The sequence below is a fragment of the Camellia sinensis genome, chromosome 10, assembly GCF_055761805.1.
Source record: "Camellia sinensis isolate YWXY chromosome 10, ASM5576180v1, whole genome shotgun sequence".
In the NCBI taxonomy this organism is placed as follows: domain Eukaryota; kingdom Viridiplantae; phylum Streptophyta; class Magnoliopsida; order Ericales; family Theaceae; genus Camellia; species Camellia sinensis.
In genome coordinates this window covers 181,619,795-181,641,944 of record NC_138970.1, presented here as the reverse complement: position 1 = coordinate 181,641,944, position 22,150 = coordinate 181,619,795, and the positions used below count along the sequence as shown (strand labels likewise).

The following is a 22,150-nucleotide window of genomic DNA, read 5'->3' as shown; positions in this document are numbered from 1 at the left end:
TATCTGAGCAATTTAAAGTGCTCTGTGAGAAAAAAAGAGTCATCAAGCAATTAACAATTCCTAGGACTCCGCAACAAAATGGTGTAGCGGAGAGAAGGAATCGCACATTGCTTGACATGGTTAGATCAATGATAGCGCAAGCTAATCTTCCCATTTCTTATTGGGGAGATGCTTTGTTAACTGCTGCTTACGTCCTGAATCGTGTGCCCTCCAAATCAGTTCCTTCCACCCCATATGAGATGTGGACTGGCAAAAAGCCTGATTTGGGCAATTTGCGGCCTTGGGGTTCGACAGCTTACATACACAACGCTTCTCATAAGTTTGGGAAGTTGGGCCCTAGAGGAAAGAAGTGTATCTTCATTCGCTATAGTGAGAATTCTAAGGGCTATGCGTTTGTTGAGGAGCATCCGGATGGAAGTGTAACTGAAATTGAGTCGCGAGATGTGGATTTCCTAGAGGAGGATTTCCCTAGCAGATGTGAGGTAACTAGAGAAGTAGAACTCTATGAGATGGAGAATCTACTTGAAGGCGCACCTAGTAGCCTAGTAGAGAATGAGGAGATAATTTCTCAAGCTCCTAGGGACAGTGGGAGCGATCTACCTACCCATGGATTAGATCCAATGGATGAGGATTCTCAGGATTCTTAGGATTCTCAACTACGTAGAAGCAAACGTAGAGCTATACCCCGTCGTCGTTTTGAGATTGAAGGGAAAGCATTCATGATTGCTCCGAGTGATGAGATAGAGCCTAAGAATCTCAAAGAGGCTCTGTCATCCCCTGCTAGTAAAGAATGGAGTACTGCAATAGATGAAGAAATAGAGTCTATGAAGAAAAATCATGTCTGGGACTTGGTTGAATTGCCGCCAGGGCGCAAGACTATTGGGAACAAATGGGTTCTCAAAATCAAGCGCAAGGCAGATGGTTCCATAGAAAGGTATAAGGCTCGCCTAGTGGCGAAAGGTTACGCCCAACGAGAGGGTGTGGACTATGAGGAAACTTTTTCACCAGTTGTAAGGTTTGCCTCTATTTGCCTAATCCTAGCCATAGTAGCTCAGTTGGACTTAGAGCTATATCAGATGGACGTTAAGACTACATTTCTCAATGGAGAATTGGATGAAGAGATCTATATGGATTAACCAGAAGGCTTTGTGGCAGTAAATCAGGAGCGCAAAGTTTGCAAGCTTCAACGATCTATTTATGGCTTAAAGCAATCATCTAGACAGTGGAATCTGAGATTTCATTGAGCCATTGTTTCTAATGGGTTTACGATGATTGATGAAGATCACTGTGTGTACGTTAAGCGGTCCAAGGACATTTTTCTGATATTGTCATTATATGTAGATGGCATACTATTGGCTGGAAATGACAAGGAGATGATCGTCGCCACTAAAATGTGGTTGTTCTCTACATTTGAGATGAAGGACATGGGTGAGGCAAGCTATGTGCTCGGAGTTAAGATCCTTAGGGATCGCTCTAGGAGACTTCTTGGTTTGTCTCAAGAGACTTACATTAAGACTATCCTAGAGCGATTCCAGATGCAGAGCTGCAAACCCATTGACACTCCTGTTGCAAAAAGCGAGAGCCAAAGCCTTCATATGGGTCCTAAGACTCAAGAAGAGAATGAAAAGATGGCCCGTGTTCCCTACGCAAATGTTGTTGGAAGCTTGATGTATGCTATGATGTGTACACGCCCTGACATTTGTTATGCAGTCGGATTGGTGAGTCTTTACCAATCCAACCCAGGACCAGCTCATTGGAAAGCAGTTAAGAGGATATTATGATATCTTAGAGGGACTGCAGATTACACATTTTGCTACCAAAGTTCAGATCTACATCTAGTTGGCTATTATGACGCTGACTGGGGAGGAGACTTAGATGAGCGTAAGTCTACTTCAGGATATGCTTTCATGCTTAGCGATGGTGCTATTTCTTGGAGCAGTAAGAAGCAATCCTGTATCGCCTTATCGACTATGGAGGCTGAGTTTGTGGCTTGTTCATCTGCCGTTCAGGAAGCCGTTTGGTTGAGGAGATTCCTTCAACATTTGGATGTTGTCACACACACTTCAGACCCTATGACTATCCATTGTGACAGCATGGCTGCACTTGCTTACACTACGAGAAATGTTGGTTATGCCAGCGCTTATATAACAACGTTTTTAAAAACGCTGCAGAAAAAGTGGTGCTTCTTTCAATAAACGTCACGTCACTCCGTATGAAGAGGAAGGCCTGTTGCGTTTTTCTATATATCAGATAAAAAAAATATTTTACAAAATCCCTCTCTCATAAAAAGAAGCGTGAGTGAGAGATGAGGGTTTTTACTTTTTAGTGAGAAAAAGTTTGCAAGAATGGCATCTAGGGTTTGGATCTGCTGATTTTTCTTCGATTTCTCAGTAATCATTTTATTTAGGCTTTGGATCTATGTGTTCTTCAATTTCCCTCTAATTGATTTGCGATTTGCCTTTGAAAGCGAGGAGTTATAGACGAATCGAAACTATTGGTTCGATTTCTACACCTCACCGTAAGTATTAAATTGAGTTTGTTTTGATCTCACTTTGTCGTGTTTCTTGATCGATTTCTGTCATGCTAATCTATTAAAATCTGTATGTATTAATTTCTTGTTCTTTCTTGGGGTTTATATGATTAGAAACCTGATCTCGAGAACTCAAAGCTTGTTAGGGTTTTCGCTAATTTCCCTTAGAAATACAGGGATCTGATCTCAAACCTTGTATTTCGTGCTCTATTTGCGTCGAATCGATCCCGGTGTTCCCATGGTTCAAGAAGAAGAGGCCTCTTAGAACTAACAGGTTTGATCTCGAAACCTGTGTTCCGATGGTTCGAGAATGAGAGGTCTCTCTCTCTCTCTCTCTCTCTCATAGTTTGCATATTTGATTTGATATAATCGACCAAATTTTTCTGATAGTTCTTCTTCTAGCTGGAATTATTGCTTCTCAATATTTTTTTGATTTGCTATTGTAGTAGGGATTTTCCAGATTTTTTTATTTTTATTTTTTATTTATTTGCAATGAGATTGGTCCGTCCAGACCTGATCTGTTCTTCCAAAAAGAGTCAAATCCACTCAAGCACCACTTCCTCTTCTTCTTCTACTATTTATTTATTTATTTATTATTATTTTTGTGATAATTGTTTTATGCTATTATTTTTCTCTCACTCTGGTTTTCTCTTTTCTTCTTGGATATTCATTAGTGTAAACTGTTTTTTTTTTTTTTTTCTTCTTTTGCAGATCGATGTGGTACTTTAACTGGTTTTAGTAATGAGGTACTTATTTGGGTTGCAATTCCAAGTTGTTTCCTTATTCATTGTGTGGAAAACATTGAATGTGCTGGATGATTTCTAGTCTCTCTGATTCATTCTCTTCTCTATTCTTTATGATTTCAATGCAATATACAGTGCAGACATATTCACAACTATATATTAATGGGTTTTGAGGTTTTCTCATCTAATCATCTGATGGAGGGTTTGATTGATTCATATTCTCGTGGGAATTTCATAATTTTCATTCTCTTCTCTAGTCTCTCTGATTCATTCTCTTTTCATAATTTTTATTGGGTTTTGGGAATTTCATAATTTCATAACTTTCCCTCCATCCAAACAAAGTCTTACTATCAAATAGGCCAATTTGAACACGCATTTATTTATTCTAACATAATTTTCTCATCACATTTCTTTCTTTTCTAGGCCTTTGTTTTTTATTTTCAACCTCAAGATCCTGAAAATATATATGTAGCACTTCCAGCTCTATCTGGCAGAAAAATACCAGGTATGCCCCTTGATGTTTTTAAATTTTTTGTTTCGTTTTTCGTTTTGGTATTGATTTTTTATTTATATATATATATATATATATTCATTTTAGTTGCTAACGTTTAATTATATATATTCAACACATAACTAATACTAAAAAATTTAAGTGCAAATGGCATGCTTAACTTAGGAAGTTTATTAAAATAATCAATATTATTATTTATCATCTATTAGTATTATATTCACCCAAAAATCTTTTAGTGTTATAAAGCCTTGTCTTTTATTGCCAAAAAAAGGTCAATCTTTGTTAGTGTTTTTAGAAAAATAAAGGTTTTGTTTAGTTTGAATTTAAAAAATTATTTTTTGAAACTTTAAAAAAAAATAAAAAATTATCACCTCTTGATCCAGGTATGAATTGAAGATTATCTACTCTATTTCATATTTTGATGATTTCAAGTTGCTGCCCTTAATCTTTAGAATTTCCAAATATGCATTGTTGTATTACAATAAATAATATATTCATGGTGCTACTGTTGGTACCTAATAATTTATTAAGGATCAATTTAATAATTTATTAAGGATCAATTTAAATGTTGCATTTGAGATTGTTAATGTTAATTGTTTCTCTAATAATGTACTATGTGCTTATGGAAATTATCTTGGCAACATGTTTCACTTTTTTTTATGGAAATTATCTTGATGATGATATTAGAAATTCTGTTTCTTACGTGGGTAATCATCATGGATATAGAAATTACTAAAGTCACGAGAAGTTAATAGACGAAACCTATTATAGATTTCTCCTGAGTGGGAACTTACATAACCCCCTCGAATATCATCTAATGTTGAAGGGTTCTCTACCGTTGATGTCCAATTTATAGGAGGGTAAACCATAGGAAGATTGAGTTTAATAAAATGAGACTTGAGTCAATTTAATGGATAATAACCCCTCTTCTTAGACTTAGAAACTGGTAATGTATCCGTATGCAACAGAACTGATAATTGAAGTGTAAAAACCAGTTTGCTTGAAAATAGGAGATGAATCAAATTTTACATGTGATGTGGTTTCAAATTTTACATGTCAATAATTTGGAATTAATATCACCTTCTTTGAGCACTTAATCTTTTAGCCTTTTGACCCTAGAAAATTTGCTCCTTAAAAATTTTCCTTTTTTCTTGCTTTTTCTTGGGATATGATTTTGTTGTCGTTAACTGTTAACTGAGTCAATGAATACATGGTGGACCAGTTTTCCGAGGGGTCACATAGCATAATTTCCAGCTACTTGGGAAAAAAGGCATTAAAATGGAAGTTATGGAAGTACTCTAATGCAATTAAAGGAGAGATAACGAATATCTTTTGATTCCATATGTAAGTGATCAAGTTGGATTATCTTCATTAACTTCACCTGATTAGCATTTGATCTAGCAGTAATGGTTCTAAATTTTTCATCTGAACATGGTTCAATGCAGGCATAGCCGTGGCATCTCAAGCTTCTTCAGCTAATATAAAGAAGAAAACAGAGAAACATGTTGATGATGGTGGTGGTGATATAGTTGAAGCAGTACCAAACCTGAAGTTGCTTCAGCATCATCATTGGGAGGTGCTAGTGAGTATGACAATTCAACTCCATCGGTCCAGGTTACAACATACAATAGCGCTGAAGTTCAGGAGTTCTCATCTGATGGCAAGATTTGAATATTTTCCTCCCTGTTTTTAGCAGTAGTTGTGTAATTATTCTTAGAGCCTGTTTGGTGCAGCTTTTCCAAAGCTGTAAGTTGACGATAAATAGAAGCTAAAAGAATGATTTCCCCAGCTTTTTTCAACTTTATTTGAGCTATTTCTGTCTCATAAGCTATAAGTAAAAGCTGCACCAAACACTTACACAGAGACTCAAAATAAGAAAAGTTATAAGCAGCATTATAAGTTGCACCAAACAGCACCGCAGTTGAGCTGACTCATTATTTATTCATTTACAATGCAGTGCAAGACAGTGGGGATGTTAATGACAGTGCAGATGCAGCAAAGTTGATTGAAAATATGGGGTTGAGTAAGGAGGTAAATGGTTCATCAGAATATGGAGGTGAAGATGAGAATGGGACGACTTTCAATGACACTGATCGAGCCGACACTGCTGACAACGACAATAATAAACCAGAGCATCCTGGTGAAGTGTCAAAATACGAAAGAAATCTGGAACTTCTTAACATCATGACACACTCCATTTTTTTGAGTTTTCTGTTAGGAGCGCGCTCTCTCTCTCTCTCTCTCTCATGTGTATTGTGTAGAATATACGTATAGAAATTTCTTAGCTTAGTTTGCATGTCAAGGTTGATCTGTTATCTAGTTACAGCATAGCCTAGTTGATTTTGTGTAGTATCACCAGATGGTGCATTTTTCGACTCTCATTCATAACCGTATCTCATTTTTTGTGCCAGTTGGACTTCATTTCTATTTTTTTTTTTCCTTCTTGTTTTTTTTGGATAGTGCTTTGAGCCCCACATTTCAGGCTATTGTCTGTAATCTTTATGTTTCCGTTTCCAGTTTCTTTGGTAGCCTAGAAAATTTTCTAGAAAGTAATTCTTTGGTGTTGGAAGCTGAGGTGGTGAGCACTATCTTTGAAACAAAATTGAGGATCGTTGAGCTGCTGGATCGCGGATTTTGTTATCCAGTTTTGTTTAATTGTTATATACATGCAGTTTTAATATCGCCCTTTTAAGATATTTAATTGTTTCTTGTGCCTATACAGCATCACCGGGCATTTATGGGGGAAGATACTGTCTCTAGTTGATCATCTTTGAAGTTTTCAAAGACGGAAAATTTCATGATCAGGTTAGTGATTTCCCCATCATATGTCTAATTGACCAATTTTGGAGGATGGTGCTCTATTGCCCGTGCTTGCTTTGTGTCATTTAGTTGAGCTGTTCTATTGCTATGGTATCCATTAGAAGCAACATCCGAACATGTATAAAATGGTTTGTATATATAGATATGATCCCCCTCAACTTTAAAAACCCACCCTTAAATCCCCTCTACTCCTGTTTAAAGTGAATACACAGATGGCCTCAACAAGAAATGATTCTCACTCAAATTTAATGCCTTTGTTCTTATCTTTTATCTCACCCTTCCATTTTCTCCATCGCTGTACCTGGACTATGGATTTTGTGGTGTGCCTTTCACCTGATTCAATGAGGCCTCTTGAATCAGATGAGTAGTTCATGGATAACATCTATATAAGTAGTTCCCCATGCTCATTTTTGTGGTAAATTAAGAATTTTAGAGGGACATATTTACTCAGCAATTATGCTGGTATGACTTTGATGTTGAAGTGCAAAATCCTCAAGAGCTGTGTTCTTCAGATAGCAGAGGGGCTGCAGAGTGGGATCGGTAAGGTGTGGTAGGGGTTAACCTGAGACAGTGAACTCGGTTGTGGCGTTGGCATCCTTCCCTTGTGATTATCCTTGTCGAGAGCGAGTTCAAGCATTACCTTCTCAAACAAATCATGGTTTTTATTGAATTTAGGTAGAGTAATAACAGTCTTGCAAATTTGCAGAGCACCATCAAACATATTTCAATCACTTTTAAGGGTATAAAAGTAATTCCAGCAATTGGATAGAGAAACTAACATTCACTTTAGTCTAGAGTAGGGGGGTTGTAGTGTTTTAAAGTTGAGGGGGGTGGTATGCATTTTTGAGACAAAATACTGGGGGTAATCAAATTTTCTAGGGGTAATCATATTATGCACCATAATTTGTGCCAGTTAAGCTGTGAATGCACCATTAAATATCGGGTGTTTATGCTGTGAATGCACCATACTTAAGCTGTTGTAATTTTTAATCCAAGCACTATTACCTTGCTATAAAGCCCTTGCTCTCAGGATGGAAATGGGGTGATGGTTGCCTTCCAAATGATGGTAGGCATTTCTCTAGTTGATACTGGTTAGTTATTTTCGTCTATGATTTCCAATATATTGTGTCTAGATATATTATGTAATTGTACATGTATCACATCTTATTGATATTAATAATGTGTCTAAGAAGAATCTGAAATGATTGTCATTTTTACATTCATTAAAGTACTGTATCAACTATGTTGCAAGTATAGATTCACTTACAATTGCTTTTGTAAATCATTTTACTTTTAGAGTGATTTCTTGCTGATTGAAAAGCAATTAAGATTTGAGGATGCCTGCTAAATTTCAACTCTTTCATGTCCATGTTAGGACACTTTATAGAAATTCTAGAGCCAGTTAAATATTAGCGTGGTGTATGCAGAAAAATCAGTTTGGAAACTAGGAAGCCAATTTTCTCTAATGTTCTATGAGAGATGTGTGGTAGAACCTTTTGTCAATGAAAGGTGAACTGTGCTAGATGGGTATTCTGTTGAAAAAGGCTATGGCGGCGTTTTTTAAACGTCACTATATCCCTACCCAACGGCTAGATTTGAAAAATGTACAAATGTCTATAACGGCGTTTAAAAACGTCGCTAAATGTCACAGTGACGTCATTATACCGTTAGGACAGGACATTCGGCGGCGTTTTTAAAACGCCGCCTATACTACATATAGCGACGCTTTTAAAGCGTCATAAAGCTATAGTGACGGCCGCATCTTCGACGTTTGGTACTAAACGCCACAAAAACAATTAGCGGCATTTTTGATATCTATAGCGGTGTTTTTAAAATGCCGCTAAAAGTCAGTTTCCTAGCAGTGTTACGCTAAGGATCCTAAATACCACGGCAGAACCAAACACATTGATGTGAGGTTCAACTTTATCAGAGACATTGTGGCGCAGAAAGAAGTAATCCTGGAGCACATCCCTACGAGTCGCATGGTTGCGGACCCTTTGACTAAGCCCATTGCTAGAGATGTTTATCTTATGCATGTTAGGGCTTTAGGACTACGTAGGTGGTGATATATTTATGTGTATTCAGTTGAACTCATATTTTTGGGATATTTATGCCATTAGTATTCATATTTGTTTCTATTACACATTTATGTTTACTACCTTTTGTAATGGTTTGTGAATTAGCATACACAAAATAATTAAATTGATGTTAGTAGGCAAGATTGGCTCACTCACACGAGCAATCGCCCTTAGCGCTAGGTAGCGAGTAAGGATGAGACTAGTGGCTTATTGTATTTGGAGCAAATAGAAAAGCCAAAATTATCCACTAGCTATGTCGCCTTGGTTGGAGCCAAGATGAGGTCTTGTTAGAGACCGACCATAGATATGAGAGTACCCACTTTTTCATGATGTGCCTGTTATGGATAGCCAGATGCGAGATCTCATTTGATGCCTGAGAGGTGAGCAAATAGAGAATTCAAGTTAGACGCTAGGAAGCGACTTGTGCACTTAAGAGCGACTAGACTAAGATCTGTATAGTGTGTGAATTTAACATCACTCTTTGGAAGAGTTACTCCACTATAACAAGCATTCATACTGCATGTGCTTATCGACCCGTTAGCAAGGTGAAAGAATGGATCCCTGCTTCTTCACCGTGTGAGTCCTAAAAGTCATTTTTCCCTAACTGACTTCACTTTGTGCCTTTTGTGACCTTTGACTATGTCATAAGATGAGGAGTTGATGTTCAGCTACTTTGGCATATTGCCTGCGGTCATGTATGATTCGGCTTTAAGGGACATTACTAAGAAAGCGGTCAATGTCAAATTCAATGATATGAGGGTAAAGAGAAGATCATCTAGTTCTACATCTCTGCTCTATATTCACTGTCGACAACTCACATCGCTCTTTATGAGATGCTGATTGGGTGTGAATATAATGCGGGACCTAGGAGAGTCAAAACATGTTCTTTGAGGGATTAGAGATGTTTTTGGACTGATGTAGCTAGATGGGTCTGGGTACATGAGACACTATTTCTGTTCTTTTTGGGTTGATGTCTCTATGCTGACTCATATTGAGTTTCTAGTATAAAGCTCCCACATGCAGGTGTTCTCAGCGGTCGCACGGTGCATTGGCTAGTATGAGATTGTTCATTTTTTGGAGATTGAGATAGAGATGTGGCAGTGTCATGCCAACTCATGTGCGAGTGGGAGATGTTAGAAATTGGGCGCCTATGTGGCTTGACCCTTTTTTGAACCTTTTGAACCTTATCCAAATAAGTTTGAATTTGAATTCAAAACCTATTTGGATAATCACTCAGGATATCCCATCTATCATATCAACTGATATGGATAGATGTGATATTATGATATATATCTGATATGATATGGGATATGGGTGATTAAAAGAGAAAAAAAAACGTATGTCGTATGTTTTTTCCCATATACTGACTCTCTCCCAAAATACAACGATCAAGAGCCATTTTGCACTGTGACTTGTGTGGGTGATATTCATTCTGTAATATCACTCCATTGCTGGGTTGATTGATCAGATTCAGGAAGCACGTGATTTACCCACGAGATCCTTCAATTCAGACTCTGCAGAAAAAGGTGTAACCATAATTTTTCATCCGCTGCGTTTACCTTTGATTTACAGATCGAAACACCAAAAAATACAATTGAAAAGTATTATATGCAAAATCAAGAACATCATTATAAATGCTAACGAGTTGATTTAGTGAATGATACATTCCCTTGTGGCAACTCTTTTTATTGTAATTTTGTGGTTGTTTTTGGATCATGAATGAATTGAAATAAGGATTTGTGAAGGAAAATAAAACGTAAAAGAAAATGTAGAGGGAATGTCAACTAATTTTGCTTTCCCACGTTTTGCTTCTCTTTTCTTTTCCCTCTACTAATATCTCCTTAAATTCATAAAATGTAAACACTGCCTAAATGCCACTATTATTGAGTTACAAAGATTGAATTGGAGATTGAGATTCTCTGATTTGAAATTTTTCTTAATTTGAAATAATAAGACGTTCAAACAACTATTTTATATTAGTAGATGTTGTAATGGAGAGAATATTAATCAGCCAAAATGCTATACTATTTTAAACAATTTTGAGAGGGAGAGCAAAGTTATTATGTTAAAAACTATACAAAGTTGCCATGTTTAAAGAGAGAGTTGACTAAAAAATTAAAAAAAATTGAGGTTAATAGAAATGCGATTCTCCATATGGGTTAAAGAAAGACAACACAAGAACCAAAATTGCTTTTGATGAGAGTCCAAAGACACAAAGTTGAATTTAAATTTGAAGAGAGAATAGAGAGAACTTGTTGCCTTTCTTGTAAACATGTAGGTCATTGTTAATTATTTGAACCAAAAAGATCCCTTTTTTGAACCTTTTTCTTACTTTATACTACCAGCTTATGGTGGTGATGATATTCTTGAACCCACTCAACATTAGCAATACTCAAAAGTTGAGACTTAGGGGAGCATGAGTTAATTATTAATTTAATCAATTATCAAATAAGAATAAACTTCTCTTCATAGAAGATGTATTGGGTAGTCTAGTTTGACATTTTAATGACGTTATAATGTCAATTTTGATGATTTTATTTGTTTATTTTTAGCCTCATATGTATAAATTATTTATAAAAATAAAAAATAAATAAAAATTAATATCAATCCAATAATAATAGCCACATGACTCATTCTATATACTTTCAAAAAATAGACAATATACTTTTAAAATCATACTTGTCATCTATTTTTTTGAGAGACAATTCTTTATAGACCATAGAAAAGACTAGTCAAGACTTTATTAAAATAGAGAAATCTCTCAAAAACTTCAATTGATAGAAGATTAGGATTCATTACTTGATTTAGGGGATGCATCATACTTCTCAAAGGTCATGTTTGTTTGGATCCATAGGTGGAGGGATTGGACTATCAATCCTGTGTATAACAATCCTTGTTTTTCCTGTCATGTATTGTATTCCGGACTTAGGTTCCGTAGTGGTTGGTTGTTGTCTATATCTTGTTTTCATCTTTTAATTCTTTGTATTTGAGTTGTGGGATGTGTCGGGTAAGTTTGGAACCAGTTGGTTGGGTGTTGAAACAAATGGTTGCTGTCCAAAATTTGGCATCTTCGCTCGAGTGAGGATTTTTGCTTCTTCGCTCGAGTGAAGGTTCTTGTGCTCGACCAAGCTTTCTTTAATGTGTCTCTTGACTCGAGCGAGCACTTTTGCGATCGAGCGTGCGTCTGCATCCAGATTGGACCTGAAGGTTGGTAATCTTCGCTCGAGCGAGCTTTCCTTCGCTTGAGCGAGCGAGCTATATGTTTTGTGTTTTTTCGCTCGAGCGAGAACTCTTGCGCTCAAGCGTGCTTCTAGGTTGCAGACCTGAAGCTTCACATTGTTCGCTCGAGCGACGCTTCTTGCGCTCGAGCGAGGTCCTTTTGTGTTTGATCGCTCGAGCGACCACTTCTTCGCTTGACCGAGCCTCGAATATATCAGTTGGCAGCAGCGTGTTATACATCACTTTTTCATCATCTTTTTCATCCAAACCCTAGATCCGGCAGCCTCTCTCTCTAAACACTCTCTCTCTCTACAAATACTCCATGTTCTAGGAGTTTTCTACTCTCTTTGTAAGAAAGAGCTTGGCATAGGCTTCTCTTTGTTCCGAAAATTTGTGGATTTGGAACATCTTGGGTTTCACTCTTCTTCTCCTTTGAGTCTCTCCACTTGAGGTAAGGATAAACTACTCATTTTTATGGGTTTTAACATAGATATTAGTCATTTTGTATAAATGTCAAGATTTGGGAAATATGGATAAAGTTAGGGTTTGATTTTGAATTTACAAAAGAGGGATTTTGTGCTTTTAAGCTCCATATGTATATGAGGTCTTGGAACTGGGGTTTTGTGGGTTTGATAGGTGAAATTTGGTCTTAGGATCAATGTTTGAGAAAAATGGGAGAATGCCCTAATTGAATTTAAATAATTAATTTGGTAATGGTAAGGAATATGAAATTGATTTGAAAATCATGATATTGGGAGACTAGTTGGTATAGTTGGATTGATGAATCACTCACTGATGGAAAATGTAATAAATTATCTGTTGATAGAATTATTTATCTGTTTAAAGATAACTGCTTTGAGCTATCGGTGGAGGATAGTCTTGATTGTTATAGACACTGCATGATGATTAGGTAAATTGAAACTAATCACTTGAATTATGTTATTGAATGTGACAGTTGGATTAACACATTGAATATGTGCTTTAATTGATCATTGTATATGATAAAGCGCTTAAATACATTGCATATGTATCTTGTATGGAAAGAGATATGGAATGTACTCCATGGTTTGTGAGGAGACATGGGATGTACTTCACTGTTTGGGAGGAGATAGGGGATGGACTCCATTGATAATTAAGTTGGCCGGAGTGTCCAGAGTGAAAGTTCCGAAACCTTACTTACATCTGGATGATGTCGATGATTGAAGTGTTGATTATATGAGTTGTAGTCTCATTTGAAGTGTTGATGAATTGAAGTATTGTTTTTATGAGTTATAATCTCATTTGAATTACTTGAATAAACGAACCATGTCTATCAAGTGAATTGGAAATAGAAATGAAACCGGGTTGAAAGATGAATATCAATGTTGATGGATTATAGTAATGGTGTAAATCGATGTACATGTGTTGAACATTTATCATATGCTAATATTTTAGTTATTTCTCATACTTGGTTTAGTATATCTCTACTAGGTTTTGGCTCACCTTATATGGGAAATCATTTTCAGGTACAGGAGACATGCCGCCTCCAAGATAGCTTGGGAGGTTTAGGAGTTGAAAACTCATTTTTTGTTGTTTTGTTGATGTTATATGTAATTCCAGGCCAAGGGTTTAATATGTAAAGAGTTAGAACTCTCCTTGGTGGTAACCAAGTATTGACTTGGAAAGTTTGTAAGCCCATAGGGCGTTTACTTTTGTTGTCAACATATAATACTTTTGTAAAGAATACTCTGATGACTGAATGTATTTTATTTTCCTATGTCTATGGAGGTTATGAATGACTGATTTATGCATTTATTTTGAGGGCATTACACTGTGGGTTCTACATAACCCATGTTTGATTGACAAAACTAGAAGGGAAGTAGTAGTCCCATGGGACTATGAATACCCTCACATAAGGGGATTAGCTTGGCTAGATTTTGGGTGGAGTTAGTAAAATAATGAGGGGATTGAGTCTATTTTATATAAACTATTAATTGAACCTATTTAATTCTGAAAGGATTATAAAAATAAAATATATACCCATAAGTGTCATGAATTAGTAAAAGCTCCTACCTAGAAAAATCTTAACTTTTTATTTTGTTTTTAAAAAGTGTCTTATTTCGTTGTGCGTTTAAATTGGTATTGAAGTATAGTTTTTTAGTCTTGCCAATGAAATTGTATGAGTATTAGATATACTAAACAAGTAGAATGAAATAATTTAAATAATAACACTTTGTTACAAATAATAATAAGTTATAAAAAGAACTTAGCAGAAGAATTAAAAACAATTAATTACAAATTATAAACAAAATCTATCATATAATAATTGGTAAATTAAATACACCTCCTGAGATTTGATTAAAATATGAATCACCCCCTGTGGTTTTGGAAATTACATTCCACTCATTGAGTTTCTAATTTCATAACAAATCGCCCTTTTTATTAATAAATCATGAAGTCAATTAATAATTTTTAATGATGTCAGAAATATGTTTCAATTAATAATTTAGGTAATTTTATTATTGTATAGGAGAGCAATTATGAATTTCATTTTTTTTGTTAAATCTGTTAAATAAAAAATTCTAACAAGGGGTATTTGTAATTTTTCAAATCACACGGAGGCAATCTGTATTTTAAGTAAACCTTAGGGAGTGTATTTGTAATTTACCCTATAATAATTAAGAAAATACTTTAGATAATTACTTTTACCTTTATAAAGAAAATTTACCATAAAAATTGACACTAACTTTTCAAAGACAAAAAAAAAATTTTAAATTTTTTTGAAATAAAATTTTAACTAGATAGGATCTTTTACTAATGTATAATACTTATGTGGTTATATTTTATTTTTGTAACCTTTTCAGAAACTAAATAGGTTTGAATTGAATATTTTAGGGACTTAATAGATTCAATCGATAATATAGAAAATAAATAGATTTTGATTTATGTATTTTAGAGAGTTAGTAAACTCAACCCATAGTTCATAAATTAAATAAATAATTGGATAATAATTTAAGGGTATAAAATGTAATAAGCCCTACTGAAAAATGATTGTTGATAGATAAACAAATAAAAAATAGTGCACTGTTTAAAAATGGCCAAAACGACGTCGTTTTGGCCATTTGAGCCACTTTTGAGCCACAAAATTTGAGTTACGAAACATTTTCCTTTTAATTGTATGCATGATATCTAGTATTCAATTTTTTTAAATATTATTTGAGGTTCACTTGTTATATAAATAAGTTGAGTTTAGATAAATTTTAAAATTTGAGTTTTTAAGTCAAAACTTAATAATATATTACTTGACTCGCCGTTTATTATATAAAAATTAAGTTATTCGTGATCAACTTGAAAGGTCAACAAATTAAATTTAAATTTCAAAACTTGTAAAATTTTGACGTCAAATTAAATTTAAGTTATTCAAATCAAGGGTAAATAGTCTATTACTTGAGTTGACTTGGAAATTTGTGTTTAAAAAAAATAAAAAATAAAATAAAAAACCCTTAAAAAAAACTTTTAAAACCATCCATATCTCGAAATTTATTCAAAAATGGCAGGAGTTTAATAAATAATAACTCCGTAATCATCGGTAATTATTTTGACGTCAAATCCAACTCTATCTATGAGTAAATTACACAAAAAAAATAATAAATAAATAAATAAATAAGAGCGGTCTTTCTAAGAAGCCATGGCAAAAATTACCTTCACTTCAGCGGACTTTTCTCACAACTCTACCTTTGGAAGAGTCTTGATTTTTTGAAAATATAAAATAACATAAAGTGGTTCTTACGCTCTTTCAAGATTTATGTTTGGTACAATTTTTAAGGAATAATTATAATTTATTTTAATTTGAAAGTCTATGTTAAATAGTTTAGCGCATCTTCTGTTTGAGTATCTCTAACAGTAAAATGTATTTTACCTATTTAAATATTATTATAAAGTATATATTTTATTTTATCTATCAACTGTTTCATATTTCTATTCTAACATACTCTTTATTTTAACTATTCATCTAAATACTATTGACTTATAGAATGCCACATCAATAACAAAGATGAAAAGAAATGATTCTAAGCATCTTCAAGGGGATAGTTAAAAAAAAGCTTGTTAAGCGTTTTAGCTAATATAACTCTAATTTTGGACTCCAATGGGCTGGCTATTGGGTTGACTATTTTACCATCCTACCTTTTTGCTAGCTACAATTAAAGAATCCCATAAGCTCTCCAAACAAATACGTATGTATATGTCTTGGATTTTTGTATATTTATTTCTTAGATTTGAGATTTTATATATTTTATATATGTATATGTGTATGCATCAATTTTATATGTTCTTTCAATTCTGCTTGATGAATTATGAAATAACTTATTTTGTATTTTTTATTTTTTGTTTCTCCTCATTCTACAGGTTTTGTATGCTTATATGGGCAAATTTATTATTATTACAAATTTACATTAGTAAAATATTAGCAATTAGTATTTTTTGTTTTAAAAATTTATTAAGTTAGTTTGAATGATTAACTAAAATAAAGAGTGTGGTTGAAGAACAAAATACATAAAGTAATTAAGTAAAATAAAGAGTGTACTTTTTTCGTACTTTAGTTAGTAAAAAGTAAAGAATGTGGTTGGAGTTAGTATATTTTGTCAAACCTTGAAGGCTAGCTGCATATAGTTAATAAATGTGAGTTTAGCTAAAATATCTAATCATATGCCTAATGCATTAGAGTTGAAAAAAGTGAGTCATACTAGGCATTTTGACTAACAAATATTATATGCCTAGTAGATTAGAAATGTTAATTATTTGAAAACTAGAGAATGAGTGCTTTTAATTTTTATTTTCTGATTATCAACTTTTAACTTAAGAAAAACTCCACCAATAAGCCTAGAGTCTTGGTCACCAAAGCAAATTCAATTTTCTTGGCCCTATTTTATTGTTATTATTTATAATTAATCAGCAATTCTAACAAATATTTTTCAACAATAAAAAACAAAAACAGAGAATTTGTTTTTTATTTTTTTGAGTAACAACTGAAGCGCCACCTCTTTCGACCCCTTCAAGTCGTTAAAATCAACTCCACTCTCCCTCCCTCCCTCTATATATATATATACCCCAGATGTTGGATGCGTGTGAAAGCAAATTGAGAAATATTACTTTGATCTTTCTGTATAAGCTTATAAGTTATACTACTTAGTGATCTATGAAGTCTCCAACTCTGGTTTTCCTTTTCTTTGCTCTTGCTCTAGTGACAGTGGAATGCAACTCAGAAGGTATCAAATTTAATATCATGCAACTTTGTTTTCCTTTCAAAATTTACTCAAATCACCTTGTTTGATCTTTTATGTTGTGTTTGATTTTGTATTCACGGAGAAAAAGGAAAATGAGAGGAACATTTGAGGGGAAAAAAAATATACTTCATTTTTTTTTCTTGGGGGTGCACAAATCTTTCGCCAATTTAATATCCAAACCAAGTCTTATAGCTTTATTTATTTATATTTTTGAGATTCTAGTTAGATTATTTGATATAACTTCTAGTTACAAATTATGAGGTAAAATAATGTAAGTAAGTTTAAAAAAGAACCCAAATTATCTTGACGTTGGAGGAAGAATAGTTTTAGATTTGGGTAAATGACCATTGCTTCTTCTGAAATTAAAAAAAAAAAAAAAAATACAGTTAGTCCTATACTTTAAACATATTTATACTAGCATCCCTTTTGGTAAGATTAAAATGATCAACACTAGTACAAATAGTGTGCAAACACTGAAAAAAACAAAATCAAATATATATTTTCATATAAAAAGAGAGGCTAATATTTTTTTTATCCATAGAATTAACAAATTATTGATGAAAAAAGGCACAAATGTTATGCGAATTAAAATATTGAAGGAAACTAGTGTAATTATGTCAAAATTGTAGAATTAATTGTATTTTCTCTAAACGTCAAAAGAGGTGAGTGTAATTTATCATTTAGATTGTGTTTATAGATTATTAACTTACAATTAAATTTAAGAATAAGGCGCGGCAAACAAATCCAATATTTGGGAAAAAGGAAATTCTATCATAAACATCTTTTTTGGGGTGTGTACCATATGCCTTTAATTGCAATATTTGTAGTTTTTAGTTATGATCTATTGGGGTGTTGATTATAACTTTATAATATATAAATATTGTGATGTTAATTATAGTTCATTGTTATGTTGGTGATGACATTATTTTGATTATGATTCAAAAAAAAAAATTGGTTATACTTTATGTTGTGCAACTCATTTTTTTTTTTTAAACTATGACTAATAAATGATTTAATTATGATATTTGTATTAATCAACTCTATAAATATTGTAACATGCTTATAATAGGTACTATAATATGACCCTTGGAAAAAACTTAATTGCAAACGTGATATTATGTCATCATTAACATATGTTAGTATTAACCTATGAAATCTCCAGCCAATAATAAAATGCCAAATCGAATGGCTGAATCCCATTATGTAAAGAATAATGCTATATGTACTAATTAGTGTACACACTAGTGTACCAACAGATGATGTGGTATAATTTTAGAAGTTTTGGATATTTGCAATTTTTATAATAAATAGGGTCATTAATGATATCATAACACTAATTGGTACACTATTGTATATGGAAAATTTTATTTCCACACACTTACCTACTTCTGTGCACACACTTAATAATTTATTTTTTTATTACAGTTTTGTCCTAAAATAAAATTACTAAAGTGTCCTCATCTTCTCCACCAAAACCCTAATTTCTTCATCTCCTCTCATCATTCGAAGCTCAGAATCCATGGCAATCACACTGATCTCCATCTCCTAACTTATACACCTCCCTCTCTCTATCATATATATTATGCCTTCTGTTGTTCTCATCATCTATACTATATTACCACTCTGTTCCACACCTGAGCAACCACTCCTTACATTCTTCAATCAACATCATCGTCAAACTTCCAAATCTTCACCTTCGATCTTCAAGAATCGGAGCTTCAATTTCCTGATTTTCGAACTCAAACTCCCAACGCTAATCACCAATCACAACCTCTCACACTCTTACTCTTTCCACAAGATCAACTTCTTCTTCGGCCACTGGCTTCGTCACAATCAAATCCTAAGTGTCCGATTCAAACCCTAGTTTCTGCAATGAACTTCTTGGCCTTGTATAACAGAGTTTCTGCAATGTTATACATAACGAAAATTCTTTTCAAGACCAAAACAGGGGAGAAGAAACAACACTTACAAATGGGCATTGGTTTAGGTTTCAATGTCAAAGAGAGGGATAATTTTGGCAAAAAAGATTTTGCATTGAGTAAAATCACAAAATTCAAAATTAGTTGGTATGTGTATTAAGTGAGGATGTGAAATGAGATGTTTTGGTGTATGGAAATAGAATTACCCATTGTATACACTAATTGGTGCATGTAGCACCACCATTATGCAAATGCAAAATATTTGTTAAAAATCCAAAGCAAGCCTTTACATTTTGCTTATGTTTCATTTACAGTGGATGCTCTGTCTGCTTGGAAAGCCCAATTGGTAGACCCATTCAATGTCCTACAGAGTTGGAACTCAACATTTGTCAATCCTTGCACCTGGTTTCACGTCACCTGTAACTCTGAAAATAGTGTTACTAGAGTGTAAATTCTTTTTTTTTAATTGATTTCTGTATTCATAATAAAATTATTTTAATTTTTATCTTCTTAACGTAGTTATTAATTTATTTATTTTTGTTAAATGTGATTTGGTTATTGAAGGGACCTTGGCAATGCTGGACTTTCTAGAGGTCTTATACCTCTTCTGGGAAATTTGACCAATCTTCAATACTTGTAAGCTATCCACACTTGTGTCTCACATCATAACATTAGTGTGATCTCTCTATATGTGAATCGATTTCACTTATTCTAAAATAAAATTTAGTCATAAACATTTTTATGGATATGACAATGGTATTTTCAAAGATGCAAAATTATATTAGGGTTGAATACAATTTTAATCTTTGAAATATGTCATACATGTCATTTTCGTTTCTAATATTTCAATGGTATAAATTGATTTATTGATTAAAAATAACTTATCAAAAAAAGAAATATTAAAAAATGTTAGTTGATTAGACATTGACATTTTAGAGTGATTAAAGTTGACTTTTTAAGTTTGAAATTTATATGCTCTAATGAGTAGAAGTGTTTTTTTTTTAAATAAAATAAAATGGGCTTTTGTAGCCAATAAAATGGTTTTTAAGACCAAAGGAAGCCTAATTTGATCCCTCAAAATACAAAATGTGTCTTTATTTGCTTGCCATAATAACAGTGAACGTACGGGTATTTTAGACATTTCAGCTTCAAAACTGAGGGGATTTCTTCACATCTCCATTCCTAATTCCATCATTAATGGTGACCGGCACCAAGGTTAAGGAAAGAATAAAAATACATTTTGTATTTCTGTGGAGTAACTTGATACAATTGAACGGTTGTTGAGTAAAATGAAAAATCTCTTATTTTGGCATCAATTAGTTCAAAAGCTTTAAAACTATTGCACATGAATAAATATGTATCAAATATATGTGCAATGAATTGCAGGGAATTATATGCTAACAACCTCACTAGATCAATTCCATCAGAGATTGGCATGCTAAGCGGATTGATTAGCCTGGACCTCTATAACAATCAACTTTCTGGGTCCATCCCGGCAACCCTAGGCAACTTGAAATCCTTGAGATTTATGTAACTCTCTCTCTCTCTCTCTCTCTCTCTCTCTCTCTCTGTTATATGCTGTTTTGTCAATAATTTTTCTTTATATAATGATTGCAGGAGATTGAACAGTAATGTGCTAAGTGGACAAATACTAGACGGGGTCATTCTACTCATTCAGTTTGGCAACTTGGCTATTATGTGGGTGTTGGCTACATATTTTGTACAAGTCAATTACAATTCGACGCGTGGCAGAAAAGGGTAATATAGGAAGATAACTTAAGTCTTCGATCCTGATCGTACACATGGCAGTTAGTATTGGTTTTTACGAGATCTGAGCAGTAGTGAATCAACAAAGAGATGCAAGGTGATGTGGCTTCAACGGTTACTCACATTTAAATTCAAATTTAGGAGAGAAGTCTAACTGCAAGTGATGGCATAGTGGGCTAATTACAAGGCAACATGATCAGCAATCATGGAGGAGCAGTTCGACGGTTAGAAACGCAGTTCGATGGTCATCCTCGAGAAGTATAAATAGCAGAGAAGGTCCCAGAAAAAGACCCCCAGACTCAAATCCAAAAAACCAGTCTTATTATACTTATTTTTCTTTTCAGTTTTACATTTCCAGTCTTACATTTTCTGTACTTTAAATTCCTGCATTGCACTTCGTTCATAGGAGTAGTTTCAAATAGATTGTTGCTGTAAACGTCTACAAGGTTGAGTTTGGATCATTGTAAGTTTTTTCATGTTAATGAAATACTTCAACTGTTCTTTATTTAATTGTTATTTTGCTTAATTCTCCTAAATCAAGCCACCAGTAAAAGTCCTCTTCATTGAGGCTGAAAGAACTAAAACACAATCGTCTGATAATTGGTTGGCAATTAATTTTTTGTAAAGACTGATTGATCCTTGCTGGCACGCTCGCAATTACAATAATAACCTTCGAAAGCCAAAAAGCCAACATATATTTTTGGCACGCCCGTTGGGACTAATTGAAATGGCTAGATGTATGAGACAAGGAGAAAATGAACGCTTGGAAGAAGGCATGGAAGAAGAGGTAGAGATACCTAATCCGGAGGAGAATGTGATAACACATCCTGTGGAAACTCTTATTTTATCAGAACCTATGGTCGAACAGACCAGCACTTCAGAACAAGTACCACATGTTCATAATATTGGACGAAACCAAGGAATTGGATTTTCCACTGTTCCATCTACTCAGCCAATAAATCTATGGGGTGGCCTAGTAGATGCTATGTGACAGCAATTAATGAACACAATGGAAAGGTGGGCAACATCCTTTTTGGATCGAATGAATAACCACCAACTAACAAACATAAGACACATGGAGGAAGTTTCGAATGTCCCTCAGCAAAGATTGGCTAGAGATAAACAACCTATGCAAGTTAATGGACATTCTAATGGTCAAACTAGTAATCAGAACTATGAAAGACCATCACCTCAGTCTTGGTACGAACCTATTCCGAGGCCTATAGCAGGTTAAAATGCATCAGTACTTAACAGTGAAGCCATGCAATTTGGTGGATGTGGCCTAGTACAAGAAAATGG

General features: G+C 33.9%; 1 protein-coding gene and 1 long non-coding RNA gene across 5 annotated transcripts; both read left to right on the top strand.

Annotated features, from left to right (window-relative positions):
* The first annotated feature begins 2,328 nt into the window (after positions 1 to 2,328).
* Positions 2,329 to 6,682, top strand: LOC114273597 (uncharacterized). Of its 3 annotated transcripts, XR_014343446.1 has the most exons (6): positions 2,331 to 2,804; positions 3,242 to 3,276; positions 3,697 to 3,778; positions 5,007 to 5,128; positions 5,230 to 5,366; positions 5,742 to 6,682. It is a non-coding gene; the product is annotated as an uncharacterized LOC114273597 (long non-coding RNA). The 3 variants fall into 3 exon arrangements; XR_014343447.1 differs by lacking the exon at positions 5,742 to 6,682 and having other exon boundaries at positions 2,329 to 2,847; positions 5,230 to 5,735; XR_014343445.1 differs by lacking the exon at positions 5,742 to 6,682 and having other exon boundaries at positions 2,330 to 2,804; positions 5,230 to 5,735.
* Positions 6,683 to 16,935: 10,253 nt separating this feature from the next.
* LOC114305196 (leucine-rich repeat protein 1-like) lies at positions 16,936 to 21,361 on the top strand. Of its 2 annotated transcripts, none has more exons than XM_082893063.1 (4): positions 16,936 to 17,147; positions 19,399 to 19,531; positions 19,649 to 19,720; positions 20,471 to 21,361. In XM_082893063.1, the coding sequence occupies exons 1-4, from the start codon at positions 17,078 to 17,080 to the stop codon at positions 20,616 to 20,618; spliced, it is 423 nt and encodes a 140-aa protein (XP_082749189.1). In that variant the 5' UTR covers positions 16,936 to 17,077; the 3' UTR covers positions 20,619 to 21,361. The 2 variants fall into 2 exon arrangements, with proteins under 2 accessions (XP_082749189.1, XP_082749190.1); XM_082893064.1 differs by having other exon boundaries at positions 16,945 to 17,147; positions 20,702 to 21,361.
* The last annotated feature ends 789 nt before the right edge of the window (positions 21,362 to 22,150 follow it).